The following is a 19806-nucleotide window of genomic DNA, read 5'->3' as shown; positions in this document are numbered from 1 at the left end:
CCAGCGATGATAGTATCCTATGCAAAAGGTGACAGACATGTTTAAATACAATAAGTTCACCAAGAAAACAGTGGGCAATTTATAAAACACAACCACAATATTCCAGATGTTACCCTTTAAATCTTTCAGCACTGCTTCGAACATAAAGTACCCTCCATTTGAATACATTTTAAGGTTGCAGGTTACGATATTTTGATCCAGTTTTTGTGCTTAATTAAAATAAAATTTGGATGTTGATAATGGCATTAAGTGCAGGAAATGCAATGGGTTGAAATTTGTGTTGCGGTGAATCCAGCCTAATTTCACAAAGGGCAGTACTTGCATCAAATGCTCAGATATATGTAAAAATGAATATTGTATTTTATGCCTAATTATGCACAAACAACAGTAACATTGTTCTAATAAAGGCAAAATAGTATACATATGGAGGAAAGGTAAGATGGATCAGAAAGTCTAATCTGATGTAAAGTCTGAAATGTTACTCTGGAGGGAATTTGCTGAGTCTGCCTGGAGTCAAGAAACCTGTTTCCACCATCATACGCTGATAAACCTCACGCTGTGCGCTTACGACTTTACAATATGCATTGGCAGCACTCAAGGTCACTTACTGTTGTAGCATAATTGGAAAATTGAAGTTGGATATTTTTTCCAAAGCAGAGCATTCCAGGCTGCCACTGTGAACAAACTCCATTTCAGTGAAATGGGATAGGTCTTTACCTGGTTAATCATGAAGCAAATTCTGGCAGACAAAGACAGAATGAAAAACTCTCTATCAAACTATTCAGCCAAAGCAGTCAGTATTGCCGTTACTCACATCTCTATACCTATTCCGTATCTCTCCGGTCTCCCACACAGCGTTAACTCAACCATAAGACCTTTTCCTGCTCGCTTAGCCCATCTCAGTAATCTGTTGACTGGCATTGTGAATGGTTATCTCTCTAGATACCATTTTTATCTAGTTCAACATTACAATAATTTCCTGTCCTTTGGCACCTCACATGGCATCCACTGCCTCATTTGATATCATCCATTAGGTGAACACATATTTCTGAGCAACAGAGTGCTGTGTTTCTCAGTGCTCTCCCTCTCAAATTAATACCATCCAGTGTGGAACCATCATAGAAACATAGAAAATAGGTGCAGGAGTAGGCCATTCGGCCCTTCGAGCCTGCACCGCCATTCAATATGATCATGGCTGATCATCCAACTCAGTATCCTGTACCTGCCTTCTCTCCATACCCCCTGATCCCTTTAGCCACAAGGGCCACATCTAACTCCTTCTTAAATATAGCCAATGAATTGGCCTCAACTACCTTCTGTGGCAGAGAATATGTCACTATTACAATATTTTTAATCAAACTGCTGCAGATATTTATCCACTGTTACTATGTGCAGATAACATGTCTGATGCACGTTGAAGCATTATGTGATGTCATTTCCCATGCATTGTTCCTTTCGGAGCACTGCCTGAGAAATTAGTGAGCGTTGTCTGAGAAGCCTCTTCATTAGGCAATACTAACCGTCCGGGCTTCCTCCTCCCTGTTATTGCTTCTTTACCAATTACTCTGACCTTGTGCATTCTTCTTCATGTTGCTCTACCATGAGCCATGTCTTCATCCAGTCAGTCCTTACCCAATGATGCAAGTTGGATCAATAGTCCATCACTGATTATTTTTATGAACGGATAAACTGGGCAAGGGCAGTATCAGGTGGTCTTAGATTGGTGGAAACATACAGTGTAACAAATAAAAATGTACATTTGAAAATAGGGATACACGAACCAAGTTCACAAATGTGACTAAAATGTAACAACATTAAGGTTTTGTAAAACTCGCAATGAAGAAATAGTAAGTGTCTAATGGTACTGCTGAGAGTTTGATGGTAAGTAAGCTCAAAGGAGTTCTCCAAGTAAACATAGGTAGAACTGACCTCCAGCAAAAAAGATTGAGAGGAAATTTGTGGCAACAGCCAAGAGACAATGAACAATTATTTTTCGCTAATTCACAGAAAGCGCATAAGCTATTGTTTCCCAACACACCTCAGGTCGAAAAAAGCAGTCACATAAATAAATCTGTTAATAACAATCATCAAGGAAGTCTGCCCTATACACAAAACCAATTGCTGTAACAAATCAATTTCAAATGCATGACATAGCATAAAAAGGTTAACATTTGAAAATTTGTCACATGTAATATGTCTTACAAAATGCATGAAACTAGTAACACGTGTTGTGCTTCAGGAATATTACTTAAGAAAGGTTCAAGTGTTCACACTACATCTTGAGGAGATTAGCAGGACTGAATCGAAAGTAAGCACATGTTCCTTTAATTAAAATAAATTGCACCAACAATCAACCCATTGCACACATCTGTTTACTCCAAAATATCATGGCATGCGTGTCATTTCATGCCTTTATACAAAAGTTACATCAGCCCTTTGTATTTTTTGCATGTAAGAAAGGAAGTAAGAGATAACTACATCAAGATCTTTTACGATCTGTAAATATTCATTGGATTCAGAAGCAAAACATCCTTTAAATGACTTCTAAAGAGTCTCTGCTCGGGGAATGAAATGGCCAACAAGCCCAGCCTCAACAGTACAAACTCTAGCTGAGGATACCAACTAATCCTCAAAGTCTACAGAGCTAAAGCATACCACAAATACCAAATGTTTAAAACAAAGCACAGCAATATATATGTAAATAGAAGATTATACCAATTAACTTCAAAAACATATTAAATATTACTCAGTAAATTATGAGAGGGGGCAAGATTCAAGAAGGCAATCCAGAAAATGTACTTGATTCCTTAAATCTGATTAGTTCAGGCTCCTCCAAATGCACACTTTTATTAGCACCTGCTATTACTGCTCATTAATGAATCAATTAGGGCCAGTTTCTGGACCTGGCACTGACAGGCAGATGACTTGTGCTGACTGCTCAATGCCAGTGATCTGGAGACTCCATGTCACCTAATAAGTGCCACTTAGAGCAGCACAGTGGCGCAGCAGTAGAGTTGCTGCCTTACATCCCCAGAGACCCGGGTTCAATCCTGACTACAGGTGCTGTCTGTATGGAATTTGTACGTTTTCCGCGACTGTGTGGGTTTTCTCCGGGTACTCTGGTTTCCTCCCACACTCCAAAGACTACAAAGGTTTGTAGGTTAATTAGCTACTGTAAATTGCAAAAATAATCCCTCGTGTATAGAACAGTGCGAGTGCACGGGGTGATCGCTGGTCGATGTGGACTCAATAGGCCGAAGAGCCTGTTTCCACATTATATCTAAAGTCTAAAGTGCCAGCGCAACAGAGATTCCATATCGTTTAAGAGGGAACTGCAGATGCTGGAGAATCGAAGGTTACACAAAAAAGCTGGAGAAACTCAGCGGGTGCAGCAGCATCTATGGAGCAAAGGAAATAGGCACGTTTCGGGCCGAAACCCTTCTTCAGACTGATCGGGGGCGGGGGTGGGTGGGGACAAGAAAGGGAAAAGGAGGAGTAGCCAGAAGGCTGGGGGATGGGAGGAGACAGCAGGGGGGCTGAGGAAGGGGAGGAGACAGCAAGGACTAACAAAATTGGGAGAATTCGATGTTCATGCCCCCGGGGTGCAGACTCCCCAAACGGAATATGAGGTTTCATGCCCCCGGGGATTTCCATATCCACTGCTTCCCAGTATATTGTCAGTGGTACGATTTCTCCTGGTTTATCATCAGTTGTCTGGAGTCTCTGATTTTACTGAAGGGCACCAATTCTTCCATCTTTACATTGCTGGGCTAATGTCACTTCACCTGCAGTCACCGAAAATCTAAAATCTCAATCCCAATTAAAAAGCTTTGATACTGGACCCCCAAATTGATTATTTTCGGAACAGCAGAAGCCTGCCCTGAGCTATCAATATTTCAAAGATGTTTCCTTAATTATGGCCTGATAACGGCGAAAAAAACGTATACTTAAATTTTGGAAAAATACATCTGCCCCATCTTTTAAAATGTGGATTACAAACATGTCTGAGACGCTACATCTTGAAAATATGAGACTTGGCTTAGCAGGAAAATCAGAGCAATTTTCGAAGACATGGATTCCATTCATTGATTCATTACAAGGATAGTTTGGTGCAACACAACTTCGGAATTAAACCGATTTATGGACTGGGTGATGGGTGGGGAGAGAAATGAAGTAGGTATATCAACACTTTTTTTTTCGTTTTTGTTTTTTTATTTCTTTACGTTTTTCCTATTTCTTTTACTTACTCACTCTTTGACTACACTCATTTGGTAGTTTAGGGGTTCTATTCTTACACATTCACTTTCTCTTTCATTTTCTTTCTTTTCTTGCTCTTTCTCTCTTTTTCTATTTCCTCTTTGCTAAAATTAAAATTGAAGCTGTACAATAAATGTATTATGTCACATGCTGCGGTTTATACTTTTGTACACTGCTAGTACATTTTTCTTTTAAATTAAACAAATGCTTTGATACACTTGAGACACGAGGAAGAGATTCAAAAATAACAACAAAGGGGCAGTAATGCACAAATTGCAATGTTGGCATTAACTTACAGCAGCACACACCAGCCTTTATCATTTGTTAACAGTAACAATATACCTGATCTGATAGAAGTTATCTCTTGGCTATGATTTATTTTCTCCTGCAGATAGGTGTAGTGGAGTTTAGAAGAACAAGAGGTCATCTTACTCAAACATGCAAGATTCTGAGGGTTTGTGACCAGGTAGTTGCCGAGCGATTGTTTCCCTTTGTGGGGAAATCTAGAACAGAGGAGGTAGTTTATGAACAAGGGATCACCTGCTTAATACATAGATAAAGAGAAGTTTATTTTTTCTCTCAGAGGGGCAGACATTTTTGGAATTCATTTCTGCAGAGAGCAGTGAAAATCAAATCACTGAATTTATTCCTGAGAGACAAATTTTTGAGTCAGGAATTATGACAAATAAGCAGAACAGTGTAGCTGAGAGCAATAGCCGATTACCAATTATTCTGTTCTGTGGCTAAGTAGGGACAAAGGGGCATTTGGCCTGCTCCTGCTTTTATTCCTTATTTTGCATGTTCCAACCTGGATGTGGAGTAAAAAACATTCAATATTATCAATACTAAGAAGACAAGGCCTGCTTCGTGCAAAGGAAGTGACACAGTGGGGTATTTCAATTATGGTGCAAATGCTGCATTTAATATAAATCTTTTCTGAAACTCAATCATAAACCTTGACTGCAGCCAGAATGGTGTCCTCTGGACTCCCCATCCAGCAGTAAAAGACCAGTACCACAGCTACAGTAATATACCTGCTTCCACTCCAGCTATGTGCATGAAATTCAAAACCTTTTTACAATCCGATGCAACCCATTTCCATTCATCTTTACACCACATCTGGTTTCTCAGGGTCACACAGTGTGTAACTCATGAATGAGAATAACAACAAAGGCAAAGGAAAGGAGTTAGTTGGTGCCAGGAATATTGGAGAATGTAATTTGCCCTTGTTCTTTTCACTGCTGTTTTATACAATGATAGAATTTCTTCAATTAATAGGGAGGATACCTTAACTCTCCACATTTGATGTGAAAATGGGAGTGATATGTATTGTAGATATTTTCTCATTGAATTATTCTATATTTTTAAAGCATCAGATACTTTCTGTGGATTTTCTATGATGTAACATTATAACATTGAACTCTTAGCATTTGAAGATTTTGGCTGGCACATCTTCCATATATGCCTTGTTTAACAGGTGTCAAATAGATACTTCGGGGTCCAATATAACAAGCAGTATGAGAATGCATGGTTCATTGGTCATTATATAATTTTGGACCCTGCCATAGTGCCCAGGGTGCATGCTTGAAACTGAGCTGTAGTAAAACACATAACACTGCTGGCCAGATGGCCTCATCAAACCCCAAACTCTTGACTATCTGTCCATCCAGACATTTTAGTAAATGGCTGATCGGAATGAGTACATCTATTCATTTTCAAAGGCTTTCACAAAACCTATGATCATTTCACCTCCAAAATGACTTGTTCAGTTAAAACCGCAGCTGCAATCAAAGATAGACAAAAATGCTGGAGAAACTCAGCGGGTGAGGCAGCATCCATGGAGCAAAGAAAATAGACAATGTTTCATGTCAAAACCCTCCTTCAGACTCACAACGTTTCGGGTCGCAACCCGAGGTTAGTTCGCATCATCATTGGTCTCAAACAATTTTCTGTAACTTAAAATACCACAGGAAATGTAAAGCCAACAGCTTTATTGTATATTGCTTCGTTTTGGAAAGTAAAGTCCAATTTAATTGTAAGCTCAGCTGCACAGTCCAAAACAAAAGAGGAATAATTCAACAAACACTCTCGTCATTTTTACATCTTGCTCGCATCCCCCATGTAGATGATATCTGAACTTCACACAATGTCTTTTGTGTGTCCTTAAACATTATGATGGCATGTATGAAATAACAGTAACATTCAAATGGTTTGTGGCTCTTGCCATGAATGTATATTTTCTAGAACATCTACAGGATACGCATATGGCAGATGTGAAGTGGACGTGAAGTGACTACGTGCAGCTTTTCTGAAGCAATTTTCTTTGCCATGTACTTGGAGTGTATAGAAGTATGATTTTGCCAAATGCAGTCCATATTTCAATTGAAATCCTTAAAGAAAATATCATGAAGTTCAGTATCCGAAAACAATTTTAAAAAATGCACAGTGACCCACATCTGCCTATGTTTGATCCACCATTAACAGTCTTCAGCAATTCATTATAGCATTGCATATCTCTCCTTCGACCAGAAGCTAGCTTCAGCATCATCATCCATAACTCGATAAGAGATGGAATGGCATTAACTCTCCGTTGTACTCTATAAACGAGTTCTTACATTCGAAACATTTTTCTTTTTCCATGTGTCTTGAATAGGCATTGATATAAGATGTATTTTCTTACATATGTTTTATTTGGCTGTGGTGATTTACTCATGATGATCCCACCAAAAATAGTTAGAATGATTCAGGGTTGTTTCCCAGCATATTTTGCATTGAAATGTTTCTATTTCTCCTTGGAGGTCTAATCTTTCTATTCATTCTCACATAAAAATATGAATAAAAGAGACTGAACTAAATGAATTTCTCAAAACATTTTATCTAACAAGCATGCAAACAAAATTCTACATTTTAAGTTTTACATGCGAACCAATTCAATGCAGACTAGGAATTGAACATTTGACATTTCTGATCTGGGCGCCTGTTTGGGTCACTTACAACCCAATGGTGTGAACATTGAATGTTAGGTAACCTCCAACAACTCCACCTCCCCCTGCTCCCTCACACCCCCCCCCCCCCCCCCCCACCATCTGCCTTTAAAAAAAAAACCCTTGCCCGTGTTTACCTATTACGTGGCTGCTCTTCCTTTCTTCCAGGTTTCTTCCCTCCCTACCTGCAATCAGTATGAAGAAGGGTCCATGTTGCCCAGGGATGCTCCCCGACCCGCTGAGTTACTCCAGCACTTTGTGCCATCTTTTTATTAATAAACCAGCATCTGCAGTTCTTGGTTTCTACCTGTAATACTAACTGGATCAATATCAAAAAAAAAATGAAGCTAATCATCTATTGACAGAGGTTATCTGTCTGCCAAACCTTGTTTTTTTGTTGTTCATTACCCAGTGTTAAAAGACACAATTTAGACTTACCATAGCAGGTTTTTCCATTCTTCCCCAGAGAGTAACCAATGTAGCAGCTGCAAACAGGCATCCCTCCAATCAGTGCACAGCTTTGGTCACAGTGCATGTTCAAACACGAGGGTGGGTTTCCTATAAAAGCAATTTGTAGCCATGACTACTTGTATTCAATAATGATCACCAGAGAAAGCTCACCAAGTCTGTACAGTAGAATGCAAAAGGTACTCATGAAGTAGGCACACAAAAGGAAGTGAGAGTAAGAAAGGGAAAAGAGCACGAGAGCATAAAACAAAGACATGCCATGCTTCTTTCAAATATGTTTTCAGAAGGCCGACTGCTCACTTGGGTGGAAGTCAACCACTCTGGTGATGAAAGACAAGCAAAGACCTTTAAATACCATTTGAATAGAATGCCATGGTCAACACCGAACATTTCAATAAGTGATTATGCTTACAGACGGTCTCTGTGAGAGAGAATCCATAATGGGAAAAAATACTGAGAACAGGAAATTATTTAAAACCAAATTTTTCTCCTTTATAAGTTCAGCTTTTATTCACTGAGCTCTGGCAGTTTAACAACCACCTGTTTCCAGATGTTTTCTGCTGCTGCAAAGTCACATAGGAACCTAGGCAAAGTTCCTGGCCAGAAGTTATGTGGAATGCACATTTCTACATTCAGAATATCATTTGCTTTTGGGTACTCATTACATAATAATCATTTTGTGGCTTTTGATCCATAGTTTAGCTAAAGCCCCTGTCACACTTTCACGACCTAATTGGCTGAGTCTGCCCTTGACTCATACTCGCAGCATGGTCGCCACGAGGTCATAGGAGGTCTTCGTAACTCTTCCTCATGCTCGTGAGTGGTTTCCGCGTAATCGTGGCCTCAAGTAGGTCGCAGCGTTTTTTCCAGCCTGATAAAAAATGTCCACGAGTAAAAAAAAGGTTGGCCTGGAAAAAATTGATACATTTTACTCGTAGGTAGGTCATAGTAGGTCGTGGTGGTAGTCGTAGGTCGGTAACTGGCCCAAGAAAAAAAAATGCAAACATGACATCATTTTATCATGTGATAATTTTCCACGTAGCTAGACGTAGTTGGTCTTAGGTGGGAAGACCGAGGTCGAGGGAGGTCGTAGGAGGTCGTAGAAAGTCGTAGGAGGTCTTTTACTTCGGCGAGTCAACACGACCTTGACATTTTTTCAACTAGTCTAGGGTCTTCTAAACGCATGGATTAGGTTGCCCAAGTGGGACAGGCCCTTTACTCTTTAGTTCTAATTTGTTGTTGTGGCTTTGCTTTGAGCCAAACAACACATGACAGCAAACGTGAAAGCAGTTGTGTCATTGGAGGAAGTGTTTGCAACCAGCGGGAAGGCAGCACTTACATAAGGCAGTTGAAAGTTTGTCAAATGCAATATCTCTCCCTTGATGTCAGTAAGATGAAGGAACGAGTTATTGACTTAAAGAAGCAAGGTGGTGTACATGCCCCAGTCAGCATCAATGATGCCAAAGAGGTGATGGTCAATATCTTCAAGTTCCTGAATATCACTGACAATTTGTCTGGGACCAACCACGCTGAAGCCAGGGCCAAAAGAGCACACGAACGCCTTTACCTTTTCAGAAGTCTAAAGAATGTTGGCATTTCTCTAATGGAATTTAATTGTTCTGTTTCAGAACATCTGACAATTAAACACTCTTGACCATCTTGAACTATTACCAACTTCAATAGATGCATCTTAAAAAGCCCCTGATGGGCTGCATCACAGTTTGGTTTGGCAAAGCTCTTCCCAAGATCACAAAAGAATACAGTGAGTTGTGGATGTAGCTCAGTCCATCTCACAAACCAGCCCCACCCCCTATCAATTTCATATACATTTCACGCTACCTGGAGAAAACAGCCATCATAAAAAGGACCATTTACATCCTGCTCATTCTCTCTTCTCATCTGCCGCTATCAGGCAAAAGATATCAAAGCTTGAAAGAAGTTACCACTAGATTTACCACTAGATGTCCAGCCTACAAAACCCATCAGTGTATTCCTAACTTGTTTCATATAGCTGTGGTAAAGCAGCTAAAAGTATTATTCAATTACATTTATCAATGGAATTACTTGCTTTGATCCTCACAGTGGAAAATAAGAGGTATTGCTAAATATGTCCATTCAAAATTCTTTGCAAGCACTGAATATTTGTACAAAATAAGGAGCTTGGATTTTATGATGTAATGAATAATGATAATGAATAATTAATATGTTTATTAGCCAAGTATTCACATACAAGGAATTTGCCGATGTTCCGCCCGCGTGACATGACATACAGTGACAGTTGGAATGACACATAAAACATTAAACATTAGTTTTGTTAAAAATTAACTGAGAAACTGCCAGCATTCAGTGTTATGAAGGAATATAGTAGGCATCAGTGTATAGTTTGTGCATGTGCAGCTTCATGGCAAACTGTAAACTGGTGCCTAATTTGTTCCACCTTTCATCTGCTAATAGACCATATTTTTCAAAGATCATGGAGGTTTAGTTGCAGGAGTTGCCCATTCAAACTGCCTGGTGTATTCAAGTAAGCATGAATCTTCAACAGGTGATGTCTTAATTAGTGGTATAACATCACTGATACCAAAAAATGTACTTTACAACAAAATAATTTAATTATTGCTGGAGATTTTTAATTCATGGTTTATGACATTTATATTTATTCCTTGATCGCATCTTGAATTCCTTTCAAAAATCATTTTATGCTGATTAAGTGTTTAACTTTACATTCTTGGTTCAGCCGACCCATATCTCAGTCAGGATTCTCCAACAAAGGGAAAATTCCAACTACTACTATAAAAAGGAATCTAAAATACTGACACTATTTAATTGATTTTCTTGTTCAAGCAAACCACAGATGCATAGTCTGTAGCAGAAGTCATTTACCATTGTGTAAACTAACTCTATATCCCAGCTGCTCTCCATCTGCGTTAAGGCATTTGGTAAACAGAAATGTAACAATTCAAATTTAGGATTGCAATTACCTCTGATCCACTGCTGTTAGCAGAAGAGAATTCAGGCATCAACCACCTTTGCACCTAGCTGTTGTCAGGCAACTGAATCATCCTACCAACTACTGGAGAGCAGTCCTGAACTACTGTCAACCTCATTGGAGACCCTCAGACTATCTTTGATCGGATTTTACTGGCATTATCTTGCACTAATGTTATTTAAGTTATTCCCTTTAGCATGTATCTGTACACTGTGGATGGCTCAATAAGCCAGTTCCGTATTCCGACTGCGCATGCACAGGTCATAGGTCACTCAGGCTAAAAATAGGCGGTTTTTAGAATTTAAAAAAACCTGCAACTCGTCCCTCTCCACCCACCGCTGGGCCGTCCCCGTCCCCATCCCCATCCCCTCCCTAGTGTCGCATCCGGGGGCTGCGAGAGCCGGACGGGAGGGCCGCTGCGTGGGAGGGGGGCGGCGCGGGCTCCAGCTCGGCTCTGCGTGTCCCGGCGGTCGCTGGCCCGTCACAACGGCGGCCCAGGCCCGCAGGCGGCGCGGCAAAGAAGCACCAACTCCAGCTCAACCCCGCCCATCCCTCCAGCGGGACAGGCAGAGTCGAGCTGGGACCGGCACCCCCTTCTGCGCTGCCTAATGGCCTGGACCAACACTCCCATCCGCGGACCTCTGGATAGAAGGCTGTCCTTCAGACTTCCTACACATTAGACTTTTGCGCTGTGGTTGCGATGAATGGGGATTTCCACGGGCGCATGGAACAAATCACCTAAAGTTTGCTTTGAGTGAACTGAGTGTTCTTAACATCGACGTCGTACACCGGCGTTTGGGGAGAGTAGTTGGATCCCAGCTTCAGCTGAATCACGTTGGTCACATTATTCGGACAGGCGGCGGGAGATCAGGAGCTGATGTGAGGCATCGACGATGCTCTGGAATCCTAGTCGGCCGCTGCCGAGCAGCGGGATCGAGGAGGCAGCGCCTGACCCGGGGAGTAGTGGTGTCAGTTCTTCCAGCGGCGAGCGGAGAGGCACCAGCTACCGCGACCCACTCACTCCTCGATCCTGGGATCCAACCACACACAAAACGGCGTTGTACGGCGAGGACAGTACGAACACTCAATTCACTCAATGCAAACTTTCGGTCATTTGTTCCTTGTGCCCGCTGAAATCTCCAGCGCGGTCGAGACGAGGGGGTTCTAAAATTGCATTCTCTCGATTGAAGACATTTTCTCTACTCTTCTAGAAGCAACGAGCCATGGCTTTACCAGTGGGTGTCTGTCTAACTGAAACCTCTCTTTCGCCATCTCTCACCGTCTCCCCCTGTCTCCCATCTACCCCCTCTCTCTCGCTGTTACACCCCACTCTCCCCATTACCAGGCTCCCCGTTCGCTTTTTTTATTCTCGAATGACCTTTGAAAAATTCCATGATTCCTTGCGTTTTTCGGAATACCGAACTGGCTTATTGTAATCTTGTATTGTCTTTCCGCTAATTGGTTAGCACGTAACAAAAGCTTTTCACTGTACCTCGTTAACGTGACAATGAATTAAACTAAATACTGATGGTCCTGCAAAGAAAACTAAGGACCTGAACAGGACCTGAACAGAACAAAAACTCTACACATGATTATAATTAACTATACAGAAAATATAAAAACTGTGAATATAATTTTTCTTCCATTTCTCATAAAATCTGATTTAATTTTAATAGAAATTAGCTGAAAACACAAGTATGCAAGTCTGTGCACAGTACACTGTCAGGCAGAGTATGTCAGAACATTGCCTGAGGTTAAGCTGCAATGCAGTGCAAAATTAAGAAGGTTAGCCCAAAATCAGCACACTGGAACCGAGAATCAGCATGTTCAAGACACCAACTTGAGACATTCACCTTGGATCAGAGCTTCCCAGCCTTTTAATTTTTTATTTCTAACATTTTAATTTTGATTAGCAATTTATATTTATACCTGCCCATTCCACCTCTGTCCAAGTACAAATTACATTTCCAGCTGGTTGGTTAACAAAAAACTCATTTTCATGTTTATCAAAGACAGACAAAATTGCTGGAGAAACTCAGCGGGTGAGGCAGCATCTATGGAGCGAAGGAACAATCGGCGACGTTACGTGTCGAGATCTTTCATGTTTATCAAATGCTGTTTGCAGGGAGTTACAAATGTCTACCCTCCTGTTTGCAGATGCATACTTTAACTGCTCCTGAAAGACCACTCAACTGATCGGGTGATGGTCTGACATCCTAAATTTCACGAACAGTTGAAGTAGGGTAGATAAGTAGAAACCTTCATTCTCCTTAAAATCCCAACACTTCGAGCAAGTTTTCTAAACTCCAGGAAATGTAACTTGAATATCAATAATCTCACCATATGACACTTGGAGTCCAAACATTTCATTCACAAATCTCTAGTGCACACTTTTCAAAACTAATACTCCTCTCCTAAGTGTTGTATAGCTGAAGCATAACTTCTGTTCCTCCCTTTACTCCAATTCTATATAAGGATGAACATTACAGTGCCTTCATGATTATTTTCCATACCTCCTGGCATCTCTGCACAAAAAGTGGTAAAGACAGCAAATACTGAAACTTATGAGATCCCCAAACCAAGTATTATCATACAAATGTTACAGGTGAAGCTTTTTTTATAGGGAAAAAGTCTTTAGAGCTCTATTCCTAATATTATGATTTCAAAACCAATTTGGACTGCATGATTAACTCATCATAAACAATTCTGCCATTGCTCCTTACTATTATATATTCATTCAATTCTGCGAATATCTGATTAGTTCAGTGTAAAAGCGATGCCAAAGATTTGATCTGTTCCAGAAGCAACCTTTCATATCTATTTACTGAGGGAGGAACAAACATTGAGCAGAATAGTATGATAAGTGAGTTGTCAAGATGTTAAAGACACATGGGGGCCCAATAAATCTGTGTTTTCAACCATTGGAATTATTATATGGTGGGGGAGGGCGCAGGGTGTAATTGTTCTCACCAGTCCCAAAATGCGCTCTTGAAAATCTCTGAAACAAAACAGCCAGATGTCAAGGGAGATATTCATGTGAGAAAGATGAAATGCTGCAAGAACATAAACATTAGAGTAATGGGAACAGAACACACACTCAACAAATTAACACATTGATTACTGCTAGTCTGATTTATCTAACCATTCATCTTCTTGCCACAATTTCTTCTCTTTCCGAAAAATGCAGCTACATCATTTGAACATATCTATCTTGTTCATTTTGATACAATATTTGGTACTATTCAACAACTATCTGAAAACACATTATGGTCTTTTTTGAGTGAAAAGGCCAGTAAGACCAATAGTGCTAACAGCTATTGATGTGTAAATTGAATGCGACCTTTATGACCACATGAGCAGCTAAATGTGGAAATCCGGCTGTTGTTCAAATTGCCTTGCTCCTCCACTAGTTGTAAGGGGGGAAACGGCATACAATAACTCCAACGCTCATATATTATTATATATAGGCAGTAGTAATACTCATCATCTTCCACTTTAAGGCAAAGAACCACTGGAAATTTCAGATAGTCGCCCTAACACAAGACTAAGAGTCAAGAGTGCATTATTGTCACATGCCCCGAAACGGAATAATTAAACTGAAGACATGCACACCTTTGGGATGTGGGATGAAACCAGAGCACCCAGAGGAAACCCACGAATACAAATTCCATACAAACAGCCGAGGTTAGGAATGAACCCTGGTCTGTGGTGCCATGGGACAGCAGCTCTACCAGCTGCACCACTGTGCTGCCCATTATGTCATATACAAACTTTCTATGATGCATCTCTAAACTAAATTGACCAAATATTGGTGGAGTTGCGGATGACAGGAACGGTTCATCCGATTCATCAGGATATAGACTAATTGGACAATGGAATTGCAAGTCAGATTTACCCTTGCAAGTGTTGCACTTTGGTCTGTTAAATATAAAAAGAGGGTGGAGTATATTTCCGGAGCCTTAGGAGCACTGACATACAGAGGGATCTTGACGTGCAAGTCCACAGCTCCTTGAAAGTGAAGTAGGTAACGTGATAAGGCATATACAGCAAGCTTACCTTCATCATTTGGGGTGCTGGGTATAAATGTCAGGAGGTCATGGTGCAGTTATATAAATCTTATTGGCCACATTTGGAGTATTGTGTGCAGTTCTGGTAGTCCCTTTACAGTAAAGATATAGAGGTTCACCAGGATGGTTGCCTGGATTAGAAGAGTATTAACTATAAAGTGAGGTTGAACAAACATGGAAACAAGGAACTGTAGATGTTGGTTTACACGAATAACAACAGGTCAGGTTGCTACTTGATGCTGCCTGATCCGCTGAGTTACTCCAGCATTTTGTGTCTTTTTCTGATCAAACTTGGATTGTTTTCTCTGGACCTTTTGAGACTGAGAGACACTGCACATTAGTTGCCTTGATACAGATCAAGAGTTTAGAGTGCTTAATTGTCAAATGGATTGGTAACAGAATAATACAATTCTTACCTGCTGCTAACAGTCCCATCAGAAGTATATAATATTATGAGAGGCACAGAAAGGGTAGATGGTTAGACTCTATTTCCCAGGGTGGAATGGCAAATACTGGAGGGTTTATCTTTAAAGTGAAAGGCAAAAATTGAAAAGGAGATTTATGAGGCAAGTAGTTTTACATAGGAACGGTTAAATGCCTGGAGAGTGGTGGTAGCAGATACAATAGCAACATATAAGATATATTCACACACCGACAGACCTATGAGCAGGTAGGAAATGGAGAGATAAAGACCATATGCAGGCAAATGTGCAGTTCAAATTGGCATCATGATCGACACAGACATCATGGGCTCAAGGGCCTATTCCTGTGCTATGCTATTAGTTTTTTTTTGTTTCAGAGAAACAGCGTGGAAATGCGCTCTTTGGTCCACCAAGGCCACGCCGATCGACCACCGCACATTAGCTTTATCCAATACATTAGGGACAATTAACAGAAGCCAATTAATCTGCAAACCTGCACGTCTTTAGCCAGAGCAGCTGGAGAAAACCAACATGGTCACAGGGAGAATGTACAAACTCCGTAGTGACAGCACCCATAGTCAGGATCAAACCCAGGTCCCTGGCGCTATAAGGCAGCAACTCTACCGCTGTGCTACTGTACCACTGGTCCATGTTTTATTTCTTATCAGCCACGATTATGCCCAAATGATCAGCAATTCATTAATAATATGAATTGTATCCTTTGTCTCAACTTGCCCTGGTTCTTGATTTAGGAAAAGCAAACTAAGTTTATGATTTGTGCCCTGACCATTTGTGAATCTGCTGGGAAAAGGCACGTTTGGGCACTGGGTGTTGATGCCATTGTCGATTAGCCCCTTCTCCCTTCCCCAACCTTAGTTAAGTGGTCCTTTGGTGTCCATTTCACAGAAGAAAAATTGTTAATTGTTTGAGGCACCTCAGGGTTCTGGCAGCCACTAAACCATGCACAGGCAAGAACTGCTATCCTTGGGAGACAAGCAATGAACTGAAAATATTTGTCTGTTACATATTTCCATTTTTTTTTTTAACAGGAGATGGAGTTGAATACAGAATGCTGGGCAGCTGAACTTGAGCCAATATGTAAAACTATCCATGTTCAGACAGATATTGGTGTGCACGACATGGCCTGCTGATGGGCAACGGTCAGGAAGATCATTGTCAAAGCAGTTATCCATTCAAGACTGCTTCGTTAGTCCAAGCGGACTCTGCTCATTTGCCCAAGCTACTCTAGTCACAGTTGTGGACCTTCAACAGATAAGATCTCAAGTGGCAGTTTCCACTCTTACAATAAGCAGGGAGGTTGCTTATTTATACAAGGCAGTCACAGTGGCGCAGCGGTAAAGTTGCTGCCTTACAGCGCCAGAGACCCGGGTTCCATCCCGATTACCGATGCTGTCTGTACGGAGTTTGCATGTTCTCCCCATGACGTGTGTGGGTTTTCTCCAAGATCTTCAGTTTCCTCCCACATTCCAATTCCAAAGACGTACAGGTATGTAGGTTAATTGGATTGGTAAATGTAAACATTGTCCCTAGTGGGTGTAGGATAATGTTAATGTGCAGGGATCTCTGGTTGGTGTAGACCTGGTGGGCCGAAGGGCCTGTTTCCGCACTGTACCTCTAATCTAAACTAAACTAAACTATCAAAAATAAATCTAGATCTAACTTTCACTTGTCTCTCTTCCAGTGGTATTTATGCAATCTGTTAATCGCAGATTTTTACATTTTCATCTACAAACTCAGAGTGGTGGCCAGGTATCTTTGAAAACAAAATGGTAAAAAAAAAAAATCTCCTATTGATCCTATTTTTGTCTCTCCTAAGTGGACGTGCTCAGTATATGCGAGAACATCATTTTGCAGAAAATATGCAGAAAGGCAGTTACTGAAGGTCAGGAGGCACACAGGTTAAGGATCGCAGGTTACTTACCTTAAAGAATATTTGTGAAACAGGTGTGTTTCCACATCAACCCAGTGTTTCATGGTAAATGAATAACCATTGCCAATGTTAATTATATTTCCAAAATGTTTTAAAATAAATGAATTTAAATTCCACTGTGTTCAATGTCTCTGGCTCATCATCCAAGACTATTAATCCAGCAACTTTACCACTGTAATGCAATGAGAGGTAGCACCTTTAAGAGAAGCGGTAATAGCAGATATCATGTCACACCCTCAACTAGGTCAAGCCTCCCCAGGAGTTAAAATCAAAATGTACAGATATAGAGCAGACATAAAACCCAGGAGAGCCCACACGCAACAACTGGCCCAGTAGGAAATTCAGCAGAATATTTGCACACCCGTCATGCAACTATAGACCTCAGAGTGCGCTAAAACACTATGAATAAAGCCGATACAAAGCTATCAGAGCAGTTGAGAATTGGGACAAAAACCCACACACAGATACTGGTCCAGATGGAAATCTAGGAATGCCTGCCCACATGTACTGGGTCAGAAGGAAATCTAGATGTGTTCATAAATAAACCATGGATCCTCAGGAAAAACAATAGAATCCAAACGTAGCCATTGGTCCAGCAAGAAATCTGGGTGACCCACAGAGCTCCCAGACCAACAGGAAACAGGAAAGTCTCCACACAGCTATTGCTTCAGGAGCCTGGCTCAAAATTCAGATGAAAAATGCACATCTGCCCATTTCAAAATTCCCCATAAGATAGATTATTTTGCATCTCTGGGACATTGTATCTCTTAGTACGCTGAGGATAATATATTCAACAAAAGGGGCACCCCTCTTTTGCAGACAGACCAAATGTTGAACGGCAAAGTGCCTGCTTCACAGATCATATTCCCTGTCTCAGTCCAATGTACACTGTTCCACTCTGCATGCAGCATTCCTGCAACAGACTGTTGGTGTTACCACAGCAGTGAGCTTTTGCAAGCCCACAAAACAAACTAGAATGCAGCTGTGTTGAACTGCAGGCACCCACAACACAGAGGCCAAAACTAACTTCACATTTTAGGAGGAATTTTACTTTGAATCAAATCTACATTTTAACCATTTTTCATTGGAAAAATCAGGTGCCTGTCTGGTATTTAATTTATTTATAGCCATTTATATTAGTCTGTCAGTTTCCAACTCAATGATGATTGTTTTTGGGTAACCAGCATTCTGCACCCGATTGTGGGTAATAAGTCATGTCATCAACCTGACATTCATCATTAATATTATCATTATAAGGCAAGGGTAATCAACTTCCTATATATCAAACACCAATGTTGTATCAATAGATCTCATTTTTAGGATCCCACATCTGATGGCGTATCATTCAGACAATCAGTCTGAAGAAGGGTTCTAACCCGAAACATCACCAAGCCACATACTCCCCATGGATGCTGCTTGACCTGCTGAGTTACTCTGACACATTGTGTCTATCATTCAGACAAACTCCTAATCAGCTGGTGATTCAAAGACCCTGTCCATTTTAGGTAACCCCATAAATACAGCTTTCTGAATGAAATGTATCCAAAACCCATTCTATTTATTTGTGCCCCAAGATCAAAATAGATTATTTATTTCCAAACCATCACTTCAGCAGATCATTTCATTCACACATTACAATCAAACAAAGTGATTACTTCAGTGCCAACACCAAATCAGCCCATTCCTTTATAAACCAATTTTAAAGCATCCATTTATTCATTTAAAAAATATTTGTTAAACTAAAACATTATGCTCAGCCATTTATTCATACACAAGAACCTGCTTGAAACACATGCAGGTTAAACTTAACTAAAATAATTAAGAACAGGCTTTTTGGTGTCTCATCTTTATAAAAATAAATGGTGACAAACTGTTCTGCTTAAAAGATGATGGCTAGTTACTCGAGAAACATGGTTTAGTGGTCCAGCGCTTTTAATAAAAATGAGCCCACTCCAAGGAGCAAGTGCTGGTAGTTATTACAATGCTCTTCAATAACCAGAGTAGTTTAAAGAGTAGTATGCAGATTAAATGCTTCACTAGTCATCAACAAAGGAGTAGGGTGCCTCGAAATACAAGTTATATTTTTAAATCAGACATGAAAGACTTTTTCCATTGACTTAACGAAGAGTACTTAGCCCCCATCCTCAAACAAAGAATTTCTAAGCTTGCTAGTACAATGAAAGAACTGTTAACTCAAGTGGCAAACGGAAACAACCTTGTAATGCCCTGTAGATCAAAGCCAGTCACGGTCTATTCAACAGCCACTTGCTGCAGAAGTTGCCCTGTCATGCTTATCGTTGGCTCACGGAAGCTGCAGAATGCCAGGAAAAGATGAATGGGTCTGTAGGGACCTCCAAAGAAATTTCAAGGCCTACATTTTGAGTATGTCATTCGTCTATGCACTAAAGAATATCTGTGAACTTAATTCCAAATGTAAGAATAAGCAAGTTCAGTACTCCGAAAAATTGAAGGAATCATGGGATTTGTCAAAGGTCACAAGCAATAAAAACTCTTGGCAGCCGTGCCGCGGCATGGACACAGGCCTGCGCCTCATCTGCAGCCAGGACCGAACCCGGGTCTCTGGCGCCACAATCGCTGCCGAACAGCACTGGACCATCCCAAGTGCCCCCCGTCTGGGGGCGGTCAGAGACGTCGGGAATCAGACGGG

The 19806-nt window shown here is 40.8% G+C and overlaps 1 protein-coding gene across 1 annotated transcript in view; it reads right to left on the bottom strand.

Moving 5' to 3' along the window:
- LOC129705833 (kielin/chordin-like protein) overlaps nucleotides 1-19806 on the bottom strand; it is a 213594-nt gene that overhangs the window by 142811 nt on the left and 50977 nt on the right. Inside the window, exon 5 of the mRNA XM_055649667.1 lies at nucleotides 7680-7799. Within this exon, the coding sequence (XP_055505642.1) occupies nucleotides 7680-7799 (120 nt within the window). The remainder of the gene's footprint in view (nucleotides 1-7679; nucleotides 7800-19806) is intronic.

This window comes from Leucoraja erinacea, chromosome 18, assembly GCF_028641065.1.
Source record: "Leucoraja erinacea ecotype New England chromosome 18, Leri_hhj_1, whole genome shotgun sequence".
Taxonomy (NCBI): Eukaryota; Metazoa; Chordata; class Chondrichthyes; order Rajiformes; family Rajidae; genus Leucoraja; species Leucoraja erinaceus.
The sequence above is the reverse complement of the archived record's forward strand: the minus strand, read 5'-3'. Positions and strand labels throughout refer to the sequence as shown.